General features: G+C 43.6%; 1 protein-coding gene across 5 annotated transcripts in view; it reads left to right on the top strand.

The window, feature by feature from the left end:
- AGBL1 (AGBL carboxypeptidase 1) overlaps window positions 1-21,560 on the top strand; it is a 755,364-nt gene that overhangs the window by 56,114 nt on the left and 677,690 nt on the right. For 4 of the 5 annotated variants that reach the window (XM_005602809.4, XM_070266962.1, XM_070266955.1 and 1 more), the window contains exons 2-5: window positions 6,300-6,363; window positions 8,088-8,234; window positions 11,407-11,538; window positions 15,139-15,232. In XM_005602809.4, the coding sequence (XP_005602866.2) occupies window positions 6,300-6,363; window positions 8,088-8,234; window positions 11,407-11,538; window positions 15,139-15,232 (437 nt within the window). Of the gene's footprint in view, window positions 1-6,299; window positions 6,364-8,087; window positions 8,235-9,517; window positions 9,617-11,406; window positions 11,539-15,138; window positions 15,233-21,560 lie in introns of all 5 variants that reach the window. The other variant, XM_070266954.1, reaches the window with a different exon arrangement.

Raw genomic sequence — 21,560 nt, 5'->3', positions numbered from 1 at the left:
ACTCTAATTCCTGGGTAAGTGTGTTACCACCCAAGGAAGGTTGTCTGCCTATTGCAAGACGTGCCAATAGTCAAGAGGCAAGGTGGTAGGAGGGAAAGGGTTTTGTTGCAGCTTGCTATCAAGGGGAAAGATGGCTGACTAATGTCTGAAAGAACCACCTTACAGAACAAAGACTATACAGTTATATAGGGAGCTGGTTCTGGGTGGGGCAGACTTCTGGTCTCCAGGTGGGGCAGACATCTGGTCTTCAGTGGTGCAGATATCTGGTCTTGAGGGTGACAGGCATCTGGTCTTCAGTGGGGCAGGCATCTGGTCTTCAGGAGGGGCAGACATCTGGTCTTCAGGTGGGGCAGACATCTGGCCTTAGTTACTGATAGTCTTTTGTTTTATTGGATATGCATTAGAGACCAGAGCAAGGTCCTATAACCTGATTTAGTTGAAAGATAATAAGAACAAAATCTTTAAAATGTATAGTAAAGATTGCTGTTTACGTGAGTGGCACCAACAACTATGGATAACAAGTGCCTAGAGATTCCCAGATGTCTTATCATACCTGAAATAGAAATTGAAGAGTTAAATTTTGGTAGGTATACAGAAAACCTGGTCCCTTCTTTAAAGATTAATATTTAGTGGGGGTGGGGTGGGAAGTAAGATTGCACCCTAAAGCCAATACCATGTGGTGAACGTGCTGTCAGAGCTGAGCCCAAAGTGATGTGGAGACAGGAGAGAGCACAAACCCAGCTTATGGGTGGAATGGGGATCTAATGGGAGCCACAGTACAGTTGAAGGATGTGCTGGCATTGACCAGGCTTCAGGAAGAGGGAACAGTATGATCAAAGGTACAGAAGCAAGGAACTACACGGTTCGAGTAGGAAATTATAAGTAGTTCTATGTTGCTGAAGCATATATTTTGGGCAGGGGTGATGTAATGAATAGTGAAGCTGGAGAGAGAAGCAGGACAAGATGATGAGGAGCTTTGGGACCCAGACTCATGAGCTATGACTTTGTCAGACATGTATTAGGGAGTTATTGAGGTCTTTGAAGCAGATGAGGAACATGGGACTTAACCAACGGGAAGAGTAAAGCTTTGCCTTAAATAACATACCTAAACCAGCACGCTCAAGTTTCCTTTTCTCCACATCATTGCCAATATTTTTCATCTCTTGTCTTTTTCATAAAAGCCGCTGTAACAGGTGTGAGGTGATATCTCATTGTGGTTTTGATTTGCATTTCCCTGAAGATTAGCAATGTTGAGCATCTTTTCATATACGTATTGGCTATTTGTATGTCTTCTCTGGAAAAATGTCTATTCAGGTCCTTGGCCCATTTTTAAATTGGGTGAATTGCTTTTTTGCTATTGAGTTGTATGAGTTCTTTATATATTTTGGATATTGGTCCTTTATCAGATATAAGATTTGTGAATTTTTTCTCCCATCCTAGAGGTTGCCTTTTCAGTTTATCGATTGTTTCCTGTGCTGTGCAGAAGCGCTTTAGTTTAATGTAGTCCCACTTGTTTAGTTTATTTTTTGCTGCCTGTGCTTTTGGTGTCTTATTTAAGAACTCATTGCCAAGATGAATGTCAGGGACTTTTTCCCTACGATTTCCTCTAGGAGTTTTATGATTTCAGATCTTACATTTAAATCTTTGATGTGTTTTGAGCTAATTTTGGTGAGTGCTGTAAGCTAGGACTCCTAGGTCTACAATCAAAAGAATTGAAATCACTATCTCGAAGAGATTATCGGCACATTCGTGTTCACTGCAGCGTTTTTCACAACAGCTAAGATATGGAAGCAACCCAAGTGTCCATCAACAGATGAATAGATAAAGAAGATATATATCTACAATGGAATATTATTCAGCTGTGAGAAAGAAGGAAATCCTGCCACTTACAACAGCATGGATGGAACTTGAGGGCATTAAGCTAAGTGAGATAAGTCCAACAGAGAACGACAAATACTGAACGACTCTAAAAAAGCTGAACTTGTAAAAGCAGAGTAGAATGGTGGTTACTGGGGGCTTGGGGTGGGGTGGGGGAATTGGGGAGATGGTATTTGAGGGTACAAACTTGCAACTAGTAGATAAGTTTTTGAGATCTAAAAAAACCCAAAAAACAAAAAAGCCTATTACAGTGCAAAGATCACTAATTTTTGGGAACCTGGCCTGGGCTGTATTTCAGGCTTTGCTCTACGCGTCACCTCAGGAAACTTGAACAAGACCTCTCTCTCTCTGAACCTCGGTGTTCTCTTCTGTATAACAAAGGGTAGAGGGTCAAGCATTGCAAGGATCCCATACAGCATCTACATAATGAGATTTGGTACTACCCTAGGTTTATCTTGAGGAAATAAAATTCATCCTTACCATTCACGGAAGTCTTCACCAGAACATTTTAGTGGATTTCTGTTTCTGTTCTCTTTGCTGAATTTGAAAGTAATCCAAGTCAAAGGAAATAACTGAGAACTGTGCCACCTTGCCCACAAAGCTCCTTTCACTTGCTGTTTCTGTGTAAATTATCAATGCTTATCCTTTTGCCCATCTTGCTAATGTTACTACAAAAAGGGTCCCCAAAGAGGGATCCTGAAGGCTACATATGGAGGCAGAGCCCCTGGGACCCTTATCTCAATGAGTCTCCTTATTGTCATTATTTAAGGAGCACCCTTCAGCCGCTTTTATTGCAGGAATTCTTCTGACATTTGTATGCAGTATCTTTTTCCATCCTTTCACTTTCCTTTTGTGAGTGTCTTTAGTTCTGTGTCTCTTATATGCTGCATATATATGGGTCTTGTTTTTTTATCCAGTTGGCCACCCTATGTCTTTTGATTTGAGCATTTGGTCCATTGACATTTAAAGTAGCTATTGATAAAAAGGTATTTATTGCCATTTTGTTACTTTGTTTTTCTGGGTGTTTTGGGAGTTCTTCTCTGTTCCTTTCTCTCTTGCTCTCTTCCCTTGTGGTTTGATGGCTTTCTTTAGTAATATGTTTGATTTCTTTCCTCTTACTTATTTGTTTACTTATTATAGGTTTCTGGTTTGTGATTACCATGAGGGTTCTATATAATATTCCATATATATAGCAATCTATATTGAGTTGATAGTCTCTTTAGCTTGACCTCTTTCTAAAAGCTCTACTCTTTTACTCCCTTCCTCCCACATTTTATGCTTTTGAAATCATATCTAATCTCTTGTTTTGTGTCTGTCTACCATTACCCTCTTATCATTGTAATAGGTAATTTTAGTACTTTTGTCTTTTACTATATATCATCTTCATAGGTGGTTGATCTGCTACCTTTACTATATTTTTGCCTTTACCAGTGGTTTTATTGCCTGTTTTTTTTTCTGCTTTATTTCTCAAACCCCACCTCCCCCTCACCCCTCCCCCCTGCCCCCTCCTCCCCAGTACATAGTTGTATGTCTTAGTTGCAGGTCCTTCTAGCTGTGGGATGTGGGACGCTGCCTCAGCTGGGCTGCTGCAGCGGAGGGTGCAAACTTAACCACTCGGCTACGCCGGCCCTGCCTGTTTTTTTTAAAATAACTTTCTTATCCCTATTTGTGGTCTTCTCTTTTCCACTTAAATAAGTCCCTTCAGCATTTCTTGTAGAACAGGTTTCTTGGTGATAAACCCCTTTAATTTTTGCTTCTCTGGAAGCTCTTTATCTTCCCTTCCCTTCTGAATGATAACCTTGCTGGATAGAGTATTCTTGGCTGTAGGTTTTTTTCCTTTCAGCCCTTTAAATACATCTTGCCACTGTCTTTTAGCCTGTAGGGTTTTGGCTGAGAAGTCCGGCGATAGCCTTATGGGCTTTCCTTTGTATGTCATTTGTTGCCTTTCTCTTGCTACTTTTAGGATTCTCTCTTTATCTTTAATTTTGGACATTTTAATTATAATGTATCTTGGTGTGGGCCTCTTTGGGCTTATCTTGTTTGGTGTTCTCTGTGCTTCCTGTACTTGGATGTCTGTTTCCTTCCTTAGGTTAGGAAAGTTTTCAGCTATTATTTCTTCAAATAGATTCTCTGCCCCTTTGTCTCTCTCTTCTCCCTTAGATTATTCTCATTCTGTCTCATTCTGTTTTAGTGATTTCCTCTAGTCTTTCATCTAGCTCCCTGACCCGTTCTTCTGCATCCTCTACTCTGCTATTGAGTCCCTCTCGTGAATTTTTCATTTCCAATATTGTATTCTTCACTTCTGATTGGCTCTTTTTTACATTTTCTAATTCTTTGTTGACGTTCTCACTGTATTCATCCAGTCTTCTCCCAATATCAGTGAGCATCCTTATGAATTTTTGTTTGAACTCTTTGTCAGGTAAATTGCTTATTTCTGTTTCATTTAGTTGTTTTTCTGGGGTTTTGTCCTGTTCCCTTTTTGGAATGCATCTGTTTGCCTCCGCATTATGCCCCTTTCTCTGTGCTTATATCTATGTATTAGGTGAGTCAGCTATGTCTCCTGATATTGGAGAAGTGGCTTTATGTATGAGATGCCTTTTGAGGCCCAGCAGTATGATTCCCTCTTGTCACCAGTCCAAATGATCCAGGAGTGACTCCTGTTTGGGCTACTTGTGTCTTTCTGCTGTGGCAGGGTTGCTCTTACTGCAGGTACCAAGGGAGTCTAGTCTTTCCCTCCCTGGCCAGCTATTTGTAAATTGGGTTTGGGGAGCCCCAGCACGATTGGCTACCGGTCTAGTAGCACACTCCTATTGCAGTTTTCCTGTTAATTGAGTATGTACCCAGTGTAGCTGGTTGCTAGTCTCAGGGGCTTACAGTCTCTGTAGGCCTCTGGCCCGTAAGGCTATTGTCAGCTCCCTTAGGATTGCAGCTGAGTGGGGCTGGCCCTAGGCATGGGAGCACCCATTGTTTCAGGCTTTGGAAGGTGGAGCCAATCCCCTTTGTGGATGATTGTGAAGCACAGGTCTTCTGCCACTGATAAGCGCCGCCCCCCCCCCCCCCCCCCCCCAGGTCCAGACACACCATCGACACAGCCCAGGTCTGTGCACACTTCCTGACCCCATGGAGTATACCCAATTGCCCTGCTGCAGAGGCCCCCACCTCTCCACCAAAGCCCCTCACAGTTCACCTGGTCCTCACACAGGTCCTGCCCCACAGAGGTGGACACACTCACCTGCCTGTAGAGGATCAAGGCACCCAGTCTATGCAGGCTAACAAGCAGCCTGAGGCCTTACTGTTGGGTGGGGCCACTCTCTAGGGTGGGCTGCCTGCCCTGGCTGAACTGGATTAAATCTGCTCTGTAGTGGGTGTGGCAGACCCCTGGGCTATCAGTCCAGGGGGAGAAAGTCAATGGTGTCTGCCAGCATCTGTGTCAGCACACCTGTACTAGGTCACAACAATGGCCGCCACCAGAGTCTCAGTCTCTGGAGAGGTCTCGCTTCTCACTGAGATGCACCCAAAGCCTACCAGGTGAGTCTCTTTTCACCATGTGTAGCTGTCTTTTTGGTGATTTTAGGTTGCTCTCGGAGATGGGTGAAATTGTGCACGGGCCCTTTAAGAGCCAGGTTTTGCGGCTTTCATCTGATAGCTTTTCCGGGGGTATCCAGGCTGCAGTTAATAGGCAGCGAAGCCACATAGTAGGGCTCCGTCTCAGTTGGGCTGAGTCTGAAGGGTGCTTATAGCAGTGGCATGCTCCCCGTTGAGGTCCACACTTCTCCAGGGAGGGCTGTGTACCTTAGGGTGGCTCCTGCCCCGCCAGCTGTGAAGGTGCATGGCACGTGAAGGTGGCTTTTTTCCTCTCCAGAAGGAATTTCTGCCTCTTCTGCCTCAGTCAGGACTGTCCCTTGTTATGGGGATTCTTTTTATCCAGTTTTCAGTTTTCTCTCCAGGGTAATTTTTCCAAGAATAGTCTTAACCTGGTTGTGTCTGTGGGAGGAGGTGAGTTCAGAGTCTGCCTACACTGCCATCTTGACGAGGTCCCCTGCAGGAAGTCTTTCTGGGTGGATGGAAGCACAGCCCTGCCATTGCCGTGTGCACCCCTGAGCAAACCGCCTCCCTCCTCTTGCATTTCTTCTTCTTCTTTTTTTTTTTTGAGGAAGATTAGCCCTGAGCTAACTACTGCCAGTCCTCTTTTTGCTGAGGAAGCCTGGCCCTAAGCTAACATTCTGCCCATCTTCCTCTACTTTGTATGTGAGACACCTACCACAGCATGGCGTGCCAAGCGGTGCCATGTCCACACCCAGGATCCGAACCGGTGAACCCTGGGCGGCCGAGAAGCGGAACGTGCGAACTTAACTGCTGTGCCACCCGGCCGGCCCCCTTGCATTTCTTCTTAAAGATGGCTGCCTGTGTTTTCATTGCAGAGCTCCTCTGACAGGGAGTCCATCCTGACCATCCTTCAGCTCCTCGGAGATCTGCTTTCTGGGGGTGAGTAGGCCATGCCCGCATGCCTCCAATGGTGGATGTGGGTGCATGTGGCTGTGGTGTCTCCCAGGAACCTGCGTGGCCTTGAGGTTTGCTCCAGCTGCAGTTTTCTGTGAGAGACAGAATCACCAGCCCATCTTTTTTCCTTGAAGTCAATAAGACCCAGAGTAAACTGGGCCGATTATACTTCATTGTTGTCACCCACCCTGCAGTGACCCAAATTTAGGAGGAAATTAGCCTCTGGCTGGTTATTCTATGGTATCTCATCTATGAGGCCAAGGACCTCCAGGGGTCTGTGGCTCTCCTCAGAGAGAGCCAGCCCTTAGCGATTCCGCCCCTCTCCTTCTTCTGTGCTCCCCTCCATTGTGGCCCAATTAGAGAGCCAGGTGTTGGCAGCTCCCTTATATATGTCAGGAAGAATCAGATATATGAGGCAAGAGCTGGGCTTAGCAGTGTGATGACACTGCTAAGATGACAGAGTTCACTACATGGGAGTCAACTGGGTTAACTGGAGCATGCCTTTGTTAGCTCGTTTCCGTGTGAGGGTCCTGGAAATACATCTTCTTGGACATTCCAACAGTCACTCAGTTTTCATTTCTATGTATGTCAGCCACATTGCATTAGAAAGAAATATTAACACCAAACAGACAATACCAAAATGAATGTCACTCTAAAGTCACAGAGCCTCAGGTTACAGTTTCAGGAGGAAGGCTCCGTTCAGATTGAGGTTTCCCACAGGCTGTGCGGCCCTCCAATGGCAGGGTGACTTCCCTGCAGTCTTCTGAGTGAGGCAACCTCTGCAGGTGAAGCCACTTGTCTTTTGGGATAGTGTCACCTTCAATTTGTCCAGAGTGTCTGAAACTTTTAGAATGAAACCTTGGAATTCTCCCGATATAGATGCTGGTTACTGCTCCTTTAGTAGAGGTCGCTACTTTTCATAAGGATGAAAAATCAGAGGGTATTCTTCGCTGATAATGTCCCACCCGTTGGCCATCTTGATTAGGTCAACAACACCCAGTGCATAGAGAATCACCTAGGTCCTCTTCTAAGTTGAAAGCTGATCACTGCTCTTGAGCTTGTCCTGGGCCAAGGTTGGGGAGGTCCCTATTTATAGCTATTCTAAGGTAGAGAGACCAATAGACTTTATCCTAGCCCCAGACTCTTTTCAAGATTCCCCAGATGGGATGTTGGACATTTGTTTCTCAAGGGATTTCTCTGGTTGTTTCCATATTTTCCTCTCATCAGTTACTGAAGGCCAGCACCAAAAAGTCACCACATCACTAATAAAATTGTTCTAGGTAAGGTATCATCCCAATGCTTGTTACAAACAATTCAAGCCTATCGCAGAGGGGTGCTGATACTCCCTCTTCTGTTAAATGTGTAATTATACATATGCCTCTAGGCATATTTATATACATGCACACACAAGTACACACACATACCCTGAGACGCAACAGGTTCTCAGGAAAGTGGATTCTAGGCTCCATTTATTACAGCTACTGTAGGTCGACACATCTAGGTTCTTAAATATTCCACTATTTTCACACCCACTGGCCCCTTACCTAATGGTACAACTTTACACAAGTTGCTTCAAGAACAACACAGTTTTGGTTTCCAGGGTGAAATGAACCAATCCCTGCTCTGTCTCTAGCTCTGAGATCTACTTTCTGCTCCAAGGAAGTAAGCCTGGCTCTTTGTGGCTCAGCTCTGCTTTGCTTCCCCCTCAGGTACTGACCGGAGGATTCGCTACATGATCAGCAAGGGTGGCAGCGAAGCTCTTTTGCAGACCCTGGTGGACACAGCGAGGACAGCTTCTCCAGACTATGACATCCTCTTGCCCCTCTTCCGGCTACTGGCCAAAGTTGGCCTACGAGGTATCCAAACCTACTGACCCAAAGATGACTGAAAGGCCCTTCTGGTGGTGTTCTCATGAGAGCAATCTGGGAATTCTTGGGGGAAGTGAAGGGAGTCAGCAGAAGAGAGGTCCTAGACACCTTGGTGGTGATGGCAGGACCAACGCCATAGGAAAGGTAATTGTGTTGTCCTAGATCTCGGCAAATGCAAGGTATAGTGCTTAGGCCAGGGCCCAGAGCAGGCATGGGCTACCTGGGGCATGGAGCATATGGGAGACAGGGGAGACACTCCAAGGCAGTTTTCAATCACTTAAAAATACATGAGGCAGTTCTACAAATAACATCTTACATGGAAGTTCGTTAGATAAGTGCATCGGTCTCTGAGGGCTGCCGTAACAAATGACCACAAACTGGGTGTCTTACAACAACTGAAATTTATTCTCTCTCACAGTTCTGGAGGCCACAAGTCCAAAGTCAAGGTGTTGGCAGGATTAGTTCCTTCTAGAGGCTTAGAGGGAGAATCTTTTTTGTGCCTCTCTCCTAGATTCTGGTTGTTTTCAGCAATCCTTGGTGTTTCTTGGCTTATAGACACATCACTCTGATTTCTGCCTGTATCTTCACATGGCATTCTACTCTGTATGTCTTTCTTTGTGTCCTCCCTTCTTATAAGGACATTGGTCACTGGATTTAGGACCCACCCAAATCTGTATGACCTCATCCTAATTAAATCTGCAAAGACCCTATTTCCAGATAGGATAACCTTCTGAGGTTCCAAGTGGATGTGAATTTTTGAGGGACAGTTTTCAACTCACTGCTCTAAGTATACAGAAGTGGAGCCTCCCTAGTGGAAGGGAAGACGGGGGCCTAGAATTCTTTCCACTTATGCTCCATAACCATTTCTCATGGCTTGTAGAAGACCTTGAAACACCTCCCTAAAACCCGAGAACTTCTTGGAACACAGTTTAAAAAGCTTGGGCTCTCAGGGTGCATGTAAACATTGCAAACTAGTCATAACAGTCAAGCTCCAATCGTGTGCAGTCTTACATGGGTCACAATGGAGAAGCGCAGGTCCTCTGAAAGGTGGACCCTCGATGTCCAGTGTGGACAGTGGCAGCCACGGGCACAGGGACTCTGGGGTGCTCTTGCCTTTCAACGTTTGGATCTCTGCTTTGAGTCCGTTCAACATTCCACAAATAATGACTGAGACTCAGGCATCAGCCAGCACCTGCATGAGTGTGTTTCAGACAAAACCAATAAACTTAATTCATTGAATATTCAATAGGTATTCACTACATGTCTTGTAGGGCTGGGTGCTGTTCTAGGCATTGGGAACACCATGGTGACCAAGACAGATAATGGGTCTGCTGTCATGGAACTTACATTCAAGCAGAGAAGGGCAGAAGGTAAATAATTAACTAGATGATCGCAGACTGTGATAATTAACTAGATGATAGTGTAAGGGAAGGAAAGGGTGATGCTCCTCTAAGATGCTGTGGTCAGAGAGAGGTGACGTTTGAGCCAAAACTTGAAGGATGAGAAGTCAGCAAAGCAAAGAGTGGGCCAAGTGAACTCCAGGAAAAGACCAAAGAAACATGATATATACCCCAGTTGTAAATGGTGTAAGCTAGGAAGTCAGATCTGGGTTTCAGGCTTGGCTTTGACACTTGTCAGCTGTGTGACCTTGGGCAAGTTACTTAAACATTCTGAACCGTTGGGCCCTCATCTAAAAATGGAGGTATCAGTACTTAGTTCTAGGCTTGCTGTAAGGATTAAGCGAGGTTGCATGTCACCCGCTTAGCATGTGAGGCCAGAGGTGTGACAAACAAGAGTTATGTAGGTTTCATAGGAGAAAGAGAGATGTGAGATGCACCAGGGCAGTGATTTTCAAGTTATGGACCTTGATATTACTATTGTCATAATTACATCCCCATGGCTTCTGCCATCAAAAGATTGTGGCCCTCGACATTGACATTTAAGCTGTCAGGGGCTGACCTGAAGAGAACAGAAATGAGTTTGGCTGCTCATGAATGGAGCTGGGTTGGTTTCTTTTTTCCATGAAGGGAATGGGTTCCATGAATTTAGTCACAATCTCTTTGTAGTGTCCTTTGATCCAGAGGTAAATGTTGGTCAGCGAGGTTTAGGATATTGTCTCTTTTCCTCCTTTCCATCTGTGACGTGTCTCACTGTAATTCTATTCCTGTGAAAGCAAACCTGATGATTTGGGCACTGAACTTTGGAAAGGACACCAACAAATGTGACAGGTGGCACAGTCACCTGCTATCATAGTGGGAGCCAAGAACATGAAATAAAATGTACTTTCCCCTTGTCTTTTATGCTTATTCACTAATTATTAAAATAATAGTGACTTATGTGCGACAATAAATATCAGGTTATTTGGATCAATAATTTAGAGAAATTTGGGGAGAAAATTTTGTTTTCCTCAATTATATTTTCACTTTTTATTATAAAGTTCTCTATCATATAGAAAGATGAATTCTTATATACCTATTTCTTAGGTCTAACCATTGTTAGACCTTTACCTATTTATTTCCTTTACCTATTTATTTTTATTTTAAATATTTTAGGGAAAACCACAGATAGCATTTTGTTCCTAAATACTTTCGAGTGTATTTCTTTGAAAAGAGACATTTTCCTATATAACAGCAATACCATGATCACCAATCTAGCAAAACTAATAATACACGCATAATTTATACTCATTTCAGTTTCTCCAAATGTCCCCAACATATCTGTTATAGAATAGACGTGTTCAAAGAAAGATCCAATCAAGGTGCAGGCATTGCATTTGATTGATGCGTAATTTAAGTATCTTTAGTTCTAAAACTGTCTTAACGGAGGAAATTTATACTAAACTGTAGTTCATGTTTTAAGACAACCAGAAATATCCTTACATATAAGGGAATGCGAGTCATCCAGCCCACAAGGCTTCATGTAAATATCACTTGAAGAATAATGGACCATACGTGTACCCTGAATTAACTCTTCTGAGTCATCTGGTCCAAAGGGGGACAGAATGGGGACATACTTAGCATTTCCCACTAGATCTGAAAAGTCTCATTGGCTATGGTTATCCTCCGCCCTCTGCCATTTTTACTTTCCTCTCCCCCATGCATCGTACAACATTCAGAATTAATGTGAAACACAATTAAGATGGATTGATTTGTGTTTACAGATAAAAAGTTTGGACAGAAGGCACTGGAATTGGAAGCACTTGATGTGACATTGATTCTGGCCAGAAAAAACCTGTGTCACAGCCAGAACCTCCTCCACTGTCTCTGGGCTCTGCGAGTGTTTGCCGCTAGTGGTAAGCGAGTCAATTGTGGCTCTCTGGGATGGCTTCCAGACCTGGGCTGGGACACCTGGAAACCATTTGGGGGTGTGGTTGGAAGTAGGGTGTGGGTGGACATATGTGGTTGCAACAAGATAAATAAACCACGAGGAGCCTTATGTTCTAGAGGCGGTGGCAGTGAGAAATTTTTTCTTCATCTCCTGCTCAGCCAGGTAGAACTCCTGAGCCTGTTCCTGAAGTTAGATGTCAATATTGTTTTGTTTTCCCTTGGGAACAACACATTATAGCACTCTAGGCCTCTCTCTTAGTACTACAAGGTGAAGAACACTTATGGCTGGAGAGGGCAGACTTTGTTCCATCCTTATATTCAGGGCACAGTGTGATGTGTTACACCTATCAAGAACGACCCTCACATCACAAATCTCCCCGCTATGTCCCTGACCTTACTCATTGATCACAGCATCCTTTACCAAATTTTATCTCACAATGCTTCTCAACATAGTCCTTCAGGTCACTAGATATATCATAGCACATGTGTTGATATTTATTTGCTGCACATGTGTTGATATTTATTTGCTATCTCCTGATTTGGCTTATTTCTGATCATAGCAATCTTGTATTTAGACTTACCATTTTATAGCCAAGAAAAAGAAAATAAAGGTTGAAAAAGTGAAGTAATTGCTTGAGTTCATGCAGATAAGTTATGGGGGCTGAGTTTTTAACTCCAAGATTCATGTTTATTCTGCTCTCCATATGGAGACAATTCTTATTAATAGATTAGATTCTATACTTCCTCTCTCACATATAATGAGCATAGACTTTTATTTCTCCTTTCTGAGCCCCTTTCCTGCAGGATGAAAGTGACAGTTAATTTGATATAATGCTCTCTAGAGGAAAGAACATGGGCTTAGAGCCAGGAAGCCCTGGCTTTGATGCCGATTTTATTCCTTAAGTCATATGACATGGGCACTTAACCTGTTTAACCTCAGTTTCTTCCTTTGTACCATTATAGCAGTGATAAGAGCTTGTAGACTTGGTAGATGGGATAAGTCAGATAATGTTCACAAGGATGCTGGTCACATAGTAGTTGCTCACTAAGTGTCAGTTTCCCTTCTCGGCTCTACTCTTTTCCCTCAGTCCTTTGAAATAGTAATAAGAACACACATGATGGGAGTAAGCAGGTGACTTTTCCCCTAACTATCCTCAGAACTACTAAAATGGTTAGTAGGAATGTATTTTATTGGCTGATCCCTTTAATAAGCATGGAGAACCCATAATGAGAGGATATTTCTAGGGAATAATGAGATGGATTCTTGACTCTGTGTTTACAGACAGAACCTCTACTCACACTCATACATGTTGACCAGAAAATGTTTGGGAGAGGCTGAAAGGATTCATACAAACCCATCTCTAATAAAACCCATCTTTAAGTGAGAATCTGTGCCTTTGTGTAAAGGACACCTCTCATTAAGGAGTAGCCAGGTGTGCTAACCCCATTTGGAGGTTGCCATCAGCACAAGATTTGAAGTATCTCATTGTGGTTTCCTGAAGAATAATTAGGCTGAACAATTCACCTTCCTTATTATGTATATTTGTTGTGGAGATACTGAAGAATCCTTCAGCAGGGGACTCTGAGAAATGCTGCGATTTGCCTGTGGACATGAGAAGGTGTCCAGTTGTCTCATTTTGAGACTCCATTTATTGTACCAATTAACGGCTTCATAAGATATTTAAAAAATTACACTGTCACTCTCTATACATTGACTTTACTGATGAGAGGCAAGCAGAGTTGACGAAGCCTATGAATTGTTCTCTCTTTGGTGAATTATTAGCCACTATTGAATGTTCTAGCAAGCTTTCTAAACACCTCCTGTCTGTAGAAGGAGTTCACTGGAAGCATAATGGGTCTGTAACAGCCAACGAACCTTTAGGAAACTCTCAGATGGCCAGTGGGGACGTTTATAGAGCTGCCAGAGGTCTAACCTTGGGCAGGCATCCTGCATGGAAGAACTCAGTGAGGATTTCTTATTGTCATCCTCTCCCAATTCCAAGTCTAAAGTCTTCCATGTTATACTCCATGCTCTTAAAACTATTTCTTCCCTAACTACTTAATCATAAAATTTTGCTGAATTATTTGCCAAGAGATTGCTCCAGCATGTTTTCTCAATTTAGAAGTAAGGACTGAGTTAGTCACCATGAGAGTGGAAGACTGATGGGCAGGACTAGGATGCCAAAGCCCTGAATTTTGGTCCAGGCAATTACTGGCTGTACTAGCCTCAGGAAGGACATGTGCAGAGAGGATGTTTCAGGAACATGCACTCTTTGTAACAGCTAAACATCAGCCTCAGTCTCTCTCTGGTGGACTGTACTGGGATGAACTATATTAAAGCCTTCAGATTTCCATTTATCCTCCTTTCCCAAGGCTTGGAGCAAGCCAGCATAAGCTTCCCTTGTTTCTCTCTCTTTGCTTCTCCATGACCCCTTTATTCCCCTTCATATTTCCTGGGACAAAGCACAAGGCATTCCTAGGTCTCTGTGTTACCCCACCAGTGCAGTGGAGGAAAAGAGAAAAGAGAGTCATACTTTGGAAGATGACCTTTCCTTCTTCCACTGAAAATTTTACCCCCTGCAAAACTGACTCTATCTTGTATCCTGTGGATTCCTCTTATTTTTTGACATGGCAAGAGCTCTTCAAGTGAACTGAATGGAGTCGGGTACCAGGGATATTGCAGAGAGGCTGGAGCATCATTGGAGATGGAAGTGGCATCCAGAGGTTTTGTGTCCAAAATACTTATCTGAAGCCACTGGCTGACCAGAAACCCCTTTGAGTTTCTTTCTATCATTCAAATCTAAGGCTATGTTTTTATAACCATCCAAATGGGCAAAAACCCAAAAATTTCCCAGGCCAGTTACTTCTGAGCAAGAGTACTGATTCTTCCTTTGACATTCTAATGGAGAAAGACATAGTCAAGTTTTGGCCTCAGTCATGGGAGGTCCAAGTACAAAAGTTGTAGGGGGACTTGGAACCAGGGTGGAAAAGAAAGGGAGTTATTTTCTTTATTAAGTTGCCCCTTAAAGTTTTAAAGGGGTCAGTCCGAGTTGTATTGAAATTTAACTCGTCTTGCGACTTTTCTTCATTGTGAAGTCTCCAAGTGGCAGAATATGCCAAAGAAAGTGTTTTCTAAGATACCGGTAGTGTGTGCATGCATGTGCGTGCATGTCTGTATGTATCATTTGGGAATCTGGTGGTGGGTGAAACAGCTTGAACTGAAGTCATTGCTGGAAACTCAAAGATCTACTTAGAGAAAAATCTTCTGCTCAGTAACTGTCTTGACTATTCTGATTAAGAATACAATGGAGAAGTGCAATGGGCCATCAGAAAATGAAAAATATAATTTTGTGGCTTGGGCCCCCTTCGAGAAGAAGACGTGTGAGAAGACAGCGTGTGCTTTTCAGGTGATCATAGCTTCCAAGATAGGGATGAAAAGACCATAGAGTTTTTCTGCTTCTAAGTTGCCTTTGTCAAGGAAGGTGATGGACCTCCTCTACCTTGTAATGCTGAAAATAATGCTTGTTTCAGATGGCTCAATAACACTGTGCTTTTGTCTTTCCCAGTCACCACTGCAGCCATGCTGGGAATTAATGGAGCGATGGAACTGCTTTTCAAGGTCATCACCCCTTATACGCAGAATCGCACCCGAATAATCAGGTACAGAGCACTTTTTCAAGTACTTTTGCCCTCTTTATAATAGACGCAGAGATGAGATGGCCTCGAATATATTCTCATGGTGCTTCCAGTTCAGCTGAGTGATGACTTCCCTTTGTACGTATGATGCAATGACTTCATTCTATCTCAACTTGCATCTCTCCCCACCCATGAGTCATTTCCCCTAATCCTCACAACAACCCTGAATGGGTATATTATTATCCTCATTTTCAGAAGAGGAAACTAAAATGTGGAGAGAGACTTATCCAAGATCACAATGCGAGGCAATGGCAGAGTTGGGATTTGAATCTGGAACTTCCTGACTCAAACGCTTATGTTTTTTGCCCAAAGACTTCAAGTATCCCTTTTACTCACAGCAACTCTATGATAGTGAGTTTAGTCTTTAAAAGACAGTCCAGAAAAGACAGCGAAAGGTGATGCTCCTCCGGGTCTCTAAAGAGTCAGCCAATTAAATTTCCGATATGAAATCTGGGCCTTACAGTAGTCCATCACAATTGTGTGCCAGTTTTGAAATGTATTTTTATGATTGAAAAATGAAACTCAGCCCATTCTGTCTGGCCCTGCTTGCTGGAGTGGAGTGAATCACAAACTTAAAAAGGGAGATGGTTAGACACAAAGGCTTTAGAGATATTTGGAACCATTAAGATCTATCATTTATGGGAGTGACTCAGCAAGGACCTTGAAAGAATATTGGAAAAAATTCAGCCAATTTCCAAGATATATGGGGTCGTTTGGCAAAGTAGCATTTCCATGCCCAGCCATGATATTTTCCGCATTCTAGCATCAATCTTAGGCTCATGTTCCACCTGATTATTTTTCTCTTGGGTCACCACAGGAATGCCATTATCATCCATTCTCACCTGCAGCTCTTTATGCCAGCATTTCTTAGAATGAAATGCATTATATCTCAGTAAAAAAAAGTTTCCTCATCAAATATATTGAGAAGTACGGGGTTAAACAAAGTTAGGTAGATTTCTTTACTATATGACTTCTCAGAGTCTTTGTAAAGCCAACACACGTTCGGAATATCCAAGATGGGTACATAGCATATCCTTGTTCCAAAATGGATTTGGCCAAGGAACTACTTTTGTTTGGGGACCATCTCTTTTTTGGGGGTCAGTGTTCTATGTACCTCATTTTACTAACCTCCCTTCTAGAGTGCAAATGGATTGCAAAATGAGATTCAACTAAATTCTACCAAAGGATCCTTATCTAGTAGGTAGAAAAATTCAGAGTCATGGACTCACTGACAAAATATTTAACTTTCCTGATTTTTCTGCAATTATACTTTATTTCCATCTTAGACTTCATTTATGTCCATTTGGATATGTATGGTTTGGATATGTCTGGTTTTTATTATTGTGTGGAGGTCTTTGCTGCTCACATCTAGTCTTAACGTCTTCTTCGGTCACCCATCCACAAACTTTATTGTTTTGTCCTATTCTCAAGGCGACTTCTAATCTGCTGCTGTTTCCATTCATCTGTTTGGCAGCTGGGGAATATGTGGCTGCTCCTCCTACATTATGTGAAAATCTATGGTGTCTGCTGGGCCCATCCACATATGAATCTTACCCGGTCATCTCTTCTTTGCTGCTTGGGTGCCATGTTGTTTGGAGGGCTTCTCTAGGAAGCCCTTCTCAGCTAAGCTTGGCACAAGGCCCCTTCCCTTCTGGGGTCCTGATAGCTTTTATTGTCTTCCCATTCAGGCTGAGCTGGGGGGAGTAAGCAACAAAGCACCGAAGCCCTCTTCTCAGAGACTCACGCTAGTCGCTATCTCTATTGCTCTTTTTCTCCTGCAAAGGGAGCTGAATTCAGGAACAGATCTGATCAAGGTGCTTTGGGAAAATGGGAAAGTAACACCAGGGCTTAACAGAAGTGGATGTTTCTAATGACAAGAAGAACCTTTCAGTGACCTCAGTTGCATTTCTGCATTTCTGGTCTATTCTGTAAAATTTGGGCAAGATGATTCCCCTTCTTGAGCCAAAGGCCAAGTTAGAACCAAACCTCCATAGAAGAGAAGCTTTCCCACCAGCCATTACAACATAGCTGTCATTGCCATGGTGTTTATTATGTGCCCTGTCCTGTGCTAAGCTCTTAGCATGCATTATATCATTTGATCCTCTCCTCTCCTCTGCGAGGCAGGTGCTATTACTGTCCCCAATTTTACAGGGGGAAAAAAATTGGACCTGAACGTAGTTAAGTAACATGCTGGGGTTGAAGTGAAAGAGCTGGGGCTTAAACCCTGTCTGATACATGAACCTTAGCTCTTCAACCACCACTGGAGTATCTTCCACAGTCTCTTCCCAGCATTTTATTTCTAAACCACCATGAGTAAGACAATCATGAACAGTTAAAGTTTGTTTAAATTTCTGTTACCATCTAAATGGCTCATATTCATGGAACAATTTGGTTAATGATAGGAGAGTCTTTCCCCTCAATGGAATGGCTCTGTCCTATCAAAGGCTAAATAAATGTCTGTTCCCTTTGCTTTTGAATTCTTTCCCAAAGCTGCCTTGTTTTCTGCCTTACCCCCAGCCTCCCAATAGCAAGATAAGAACACAGGGCCTGAAGCCAGAAGACCTGCATTGTAGCCTCTTTCTAACTGGTTCCTTCGCAAGTCATTTAACCTTTCTTAACTGAACTTGCACATTTCTCAAAGCGTGAATATCAAGTTCTACCTCTTAGGTTTGTTATGGGCATTAGGAAGTAATGTGCAAAAATTGTGTAAGCTTTGAGGTGTTAATTGTTAATCATTATTAATGTAAACTATACTGGATACTTGGCTGTCTGCTTCAGATCAGGCAGCAGAACTGGAGGAGAGCATGCAGATGGGGAATTGTTGCCCGTACTCACTTTCTCCCATGAACTCCATCCTCCAAATAGTAGCTAAGATGTCCCCGAATGAGTTCTACTCAACTCCACTTGGATGCCAGAAACCTGTGGGTTTGAAGGGGTCTTTCAGGAAGGGGATGAAGTGATGTGTCAGGGGACATGAATAGCTCTACTGAGTACCGTCCTCCAAACGGTAGCAAGCTATGGGAGAGTTATTCTGGGTTCCCTTTGTAGGAGCAGATGCCCAGTGTTGTGTCACTATGACTCCTCCCTGCCCTGGAAATTAAACCTACCCTACTTCTCCAGCACAAACCCAAAATTAGTTGTGCAGCTGTCCTCCGATGAAGCCCTGTCTCCAGATAGTACTCAGGGTAAGATTTATGACACAAGCCCCGACCGCACACCTTCTAGAGAAAAGGGGCATGCAGAGCAGTGTCACTAACCCTCTGTGGCCTTGTGCCAGCCCTCACTCCCAAGGGAGCTGGCTATTCCAGGCCTTCTTCACTTCCCAAATACCCACCATGCTGGCACAGTTTTACTGTCATCTATCTTTACTGGCTTGCGCCTGTTCCCTCATGACCATCACCTTAGTCTGACAGTTGTTGTTGGCCTTGTGCTGCTCCTACAGTCCTCTAACTGGTCTTCTCTGACTTCAAAGCAATCAAGAATGTGTCCCAAGCTCCATTTCCATCCTTGTCTCTTATTCCTCCTCCCATCTCTCTTTCTAGCCAACTATCCCTTCAGGTGGCCTGCCCTATCCTGTCCCAGGTCTTTCCTCATGTCCTTCCCTTCCTCTGGAATGGCATCGCTGCCTTATTGAATGGTAGAAATTCTCCCCCTTCTTCAGGTCCCACCTGATGGTACCTGCTCCGCCTCACCAGACAGAAGGAATCTTCCCTCCTCAGTGCTTCTCCAGAACTTTGTTCATATTTTCCTTTGAAGTATATCGGGTTTCACTCTGTACTATGTTGAACTGTGTGCCTTCTCTCTCCTCGAAATTCTAAACTTCTTAAAGGTAGAAACCAAATTCTGTTTATCTTGTTATTCTCCATAAGTCCTACCCAAGTGCTTGGACTATGATAGGCTCTTAATTCAATTCAAAAGAAATTATTCAATTAAAAAATATTTTGTAAATAAAAGCCAGTACATACTGTGTGCCCTGGTAGGCACTTCACAGCTGTTACCTTATACTTCCTTGATCCCAAGCCAACTCCGTATATGAGGTTCCATCATGTCTAGACATGTTCGGGAAATGATGTGGTAGGCCTACCCAGAATTCCATTGCATGAGGGACTGAGGTACCCTCTGGAAGAGAACTCGTTGTAAGGGCGTGAGAGGCAGCAACCATCAGCTTGGAAGAGAAGGGTCTCACTCTTTGGAGGGAAGGAAAACTTAGAGTCTTGTCTCTTAGAGCTGTCTGGGGAACTGACCGAGACTGACAGAAAACGATCTGAGTTTGAGGGTGTGTGAGGGGCAGCATTCACATGAAAACTTTGTTTCCTATTTGGGATAAGCTTCCAGTATTTGGTTTGGTAATTGTTTCAGCTGGAGCTTTAGAATTTATGGGGGAGCTTTTTATAGAAATAGGGAGGGAGAAATGACACTGGGTCAGGGTGAGCTAGCTCTGGCTTGCTTGTCCTACTGCCGACAAGTTTGTTTATCTGCACCAAAGCTGTCTTTGTGCTGTCCAAGCTCACTAAGTAGGAAAATTTATTAAGACAAAGATGGATTGCTTGTCTGTGACTGACTAATGCTGTGACCTTAGAAAAGCTTGTGTTTGTTCCACGTCTCAAAACCTTCTGCTAGGAGTTGCACCTTTTTTCTCTCATTTCCAGGATGGGCCTAAGGGTTTCGGTAATAATAATGGCCATTCCCACTGTCTGTCTGCTTGACCATTTCTAAGGCACGGCCAATTCCCTCTGATCCTGTTGTATCGTCACACCGTAACATTTAATCCAACCTTCGAAGCTGAGTTATCAGCTGCTATTATCTGCATATCTCCTAGGATTTAACACTCTGCTGGCTTGCCTTGCCTCGCCTAAAACATCAGAGTCAGTCAGAAATGGGTTGAGTCTTCCTAGCAGAGGCTGGTCCTTAAACTCCTTGTATTCCCTGACCGACACACCACACTTTGAAAAAGAGGACTCAGGACTGTCCACAAGCTGAGATGCTTCCTTCCTCTTTCACCTTCAGTTTCTCTGGACCTTTCTCCAGAACAGAGGAAGTCAGAAAGTGTGTTCAGGACCATGCTGGTCTCATCCTCACAGAGGACAGCATCTCCAATATTCCTACCCCTTCAATGTCCTCTCAAGTTTCAACAGGGTTGCCATGCTATGATTTCTACTCTTCAGGCTCAGGGGTCCTGGGGGTCTGGATTGCTATGGGGCCCTGGGGTTCAGATACCATGTGCTCTACCTGGGCTTAAACACCATGGCGACAGGAGGAGATGGATGGTGGGTCCTTACCAAGCCTCAGAAGCAGGTTCTTCAGCTTAGTCTCCTGTTGTCTTAACTCCCTGTGCTTGGAGTAGTTTTAGGTCATCTTCTCCCTTCAAAGGCCCGATCTCAGGGCATTCTGGCATTTGAGCTTTGTCTGAGGGCAGGATTACTGGGCATTGCTTCATTGGCACCTCTTTATGGTGATTTTATCTTCAATTTATGAGCTATAAAAAATGTCCTGCTCCTCTTTTCCTTTCTTACACATCACTATGCTTTCCCAGAGCCAGGCCTTCTGGGCTTTCTCCAACCATCACACCATTCCGCTTTATCCGATCTTGGTAGCTGACAGATGAGTGGAGACTCAACCAAAGCTAATGGGTTCCCTGAGATCATGAGGGATTGTGTGACTCAGCTACTTTGTCACTGAGACAAAGAAGCAAATTTTCCTGTTTCTCAAAATAGATACTGAATTTCTCCCTGGGTGTTCATTCCCCCTACTCCTCCATTAATGGCTTCATGACTTTTGCTGCTCTTTGTTCAATGTAATTAGACTCTGTGGTCTCCAGGGCAGGGGCTCACATTGGGGGTTCAGAAGCTGTGTGCTCCAGGTCACTTGGACTCAAATGCCTTGGATCAGGAACAAAAAATTCCACCCCAGCCTCACAAGTACTGACATTGGGAGTGGACAACACAGGCTCAATGTAGTGACAGAGTGATTAGTGCCTTCACCACCTGACTCCAAGCCTGTAGCTGATGGTGGAATGAATAGTTTCCTACAAGTATTAAACCTTGGCAGCTAGGTTTGTGGGTTTAAATCCCTTCCATCTTCTTGGGAAGCCAGTGATCTCTCCTTGATTAGGGCCAGTCATAGATATTCAAGTCCTAGGATCTAAAGTTGGAAGGTCCTTAAGGATCTGCTGGTCTAACTCTTCCATTTTAAGATGAGGTCGTTGAAACCCAGAAAGGTTGAACTAAGCCTTCTATCCTAATTTCAAGACACTATTCATTTCTCTAAAATGCTTGATTGCATAATGCAAATC

The sequence above is a fragment of the Equus caballus genome, chromosome 1 (genome assembly GCF_041296265.1).
Source record: "Equus caballus isolate H_3958 breed thoroughbred chromosome 1, TB-T2T, whole genome shotgun sequence".
In the NCBI taxonomy this organism is placed as follows: domain Eukaryota; kingdom Metazoa; phylum Chordata; class Mammalia; order Perissodactyla; family Equidae; genus Equus; species Equus caballus.
The sequence above is the reverse complement of the archived record's forward strand: the minus strand, read 5'-3'. Positions and strand labels throughout refer to the sequence as shown.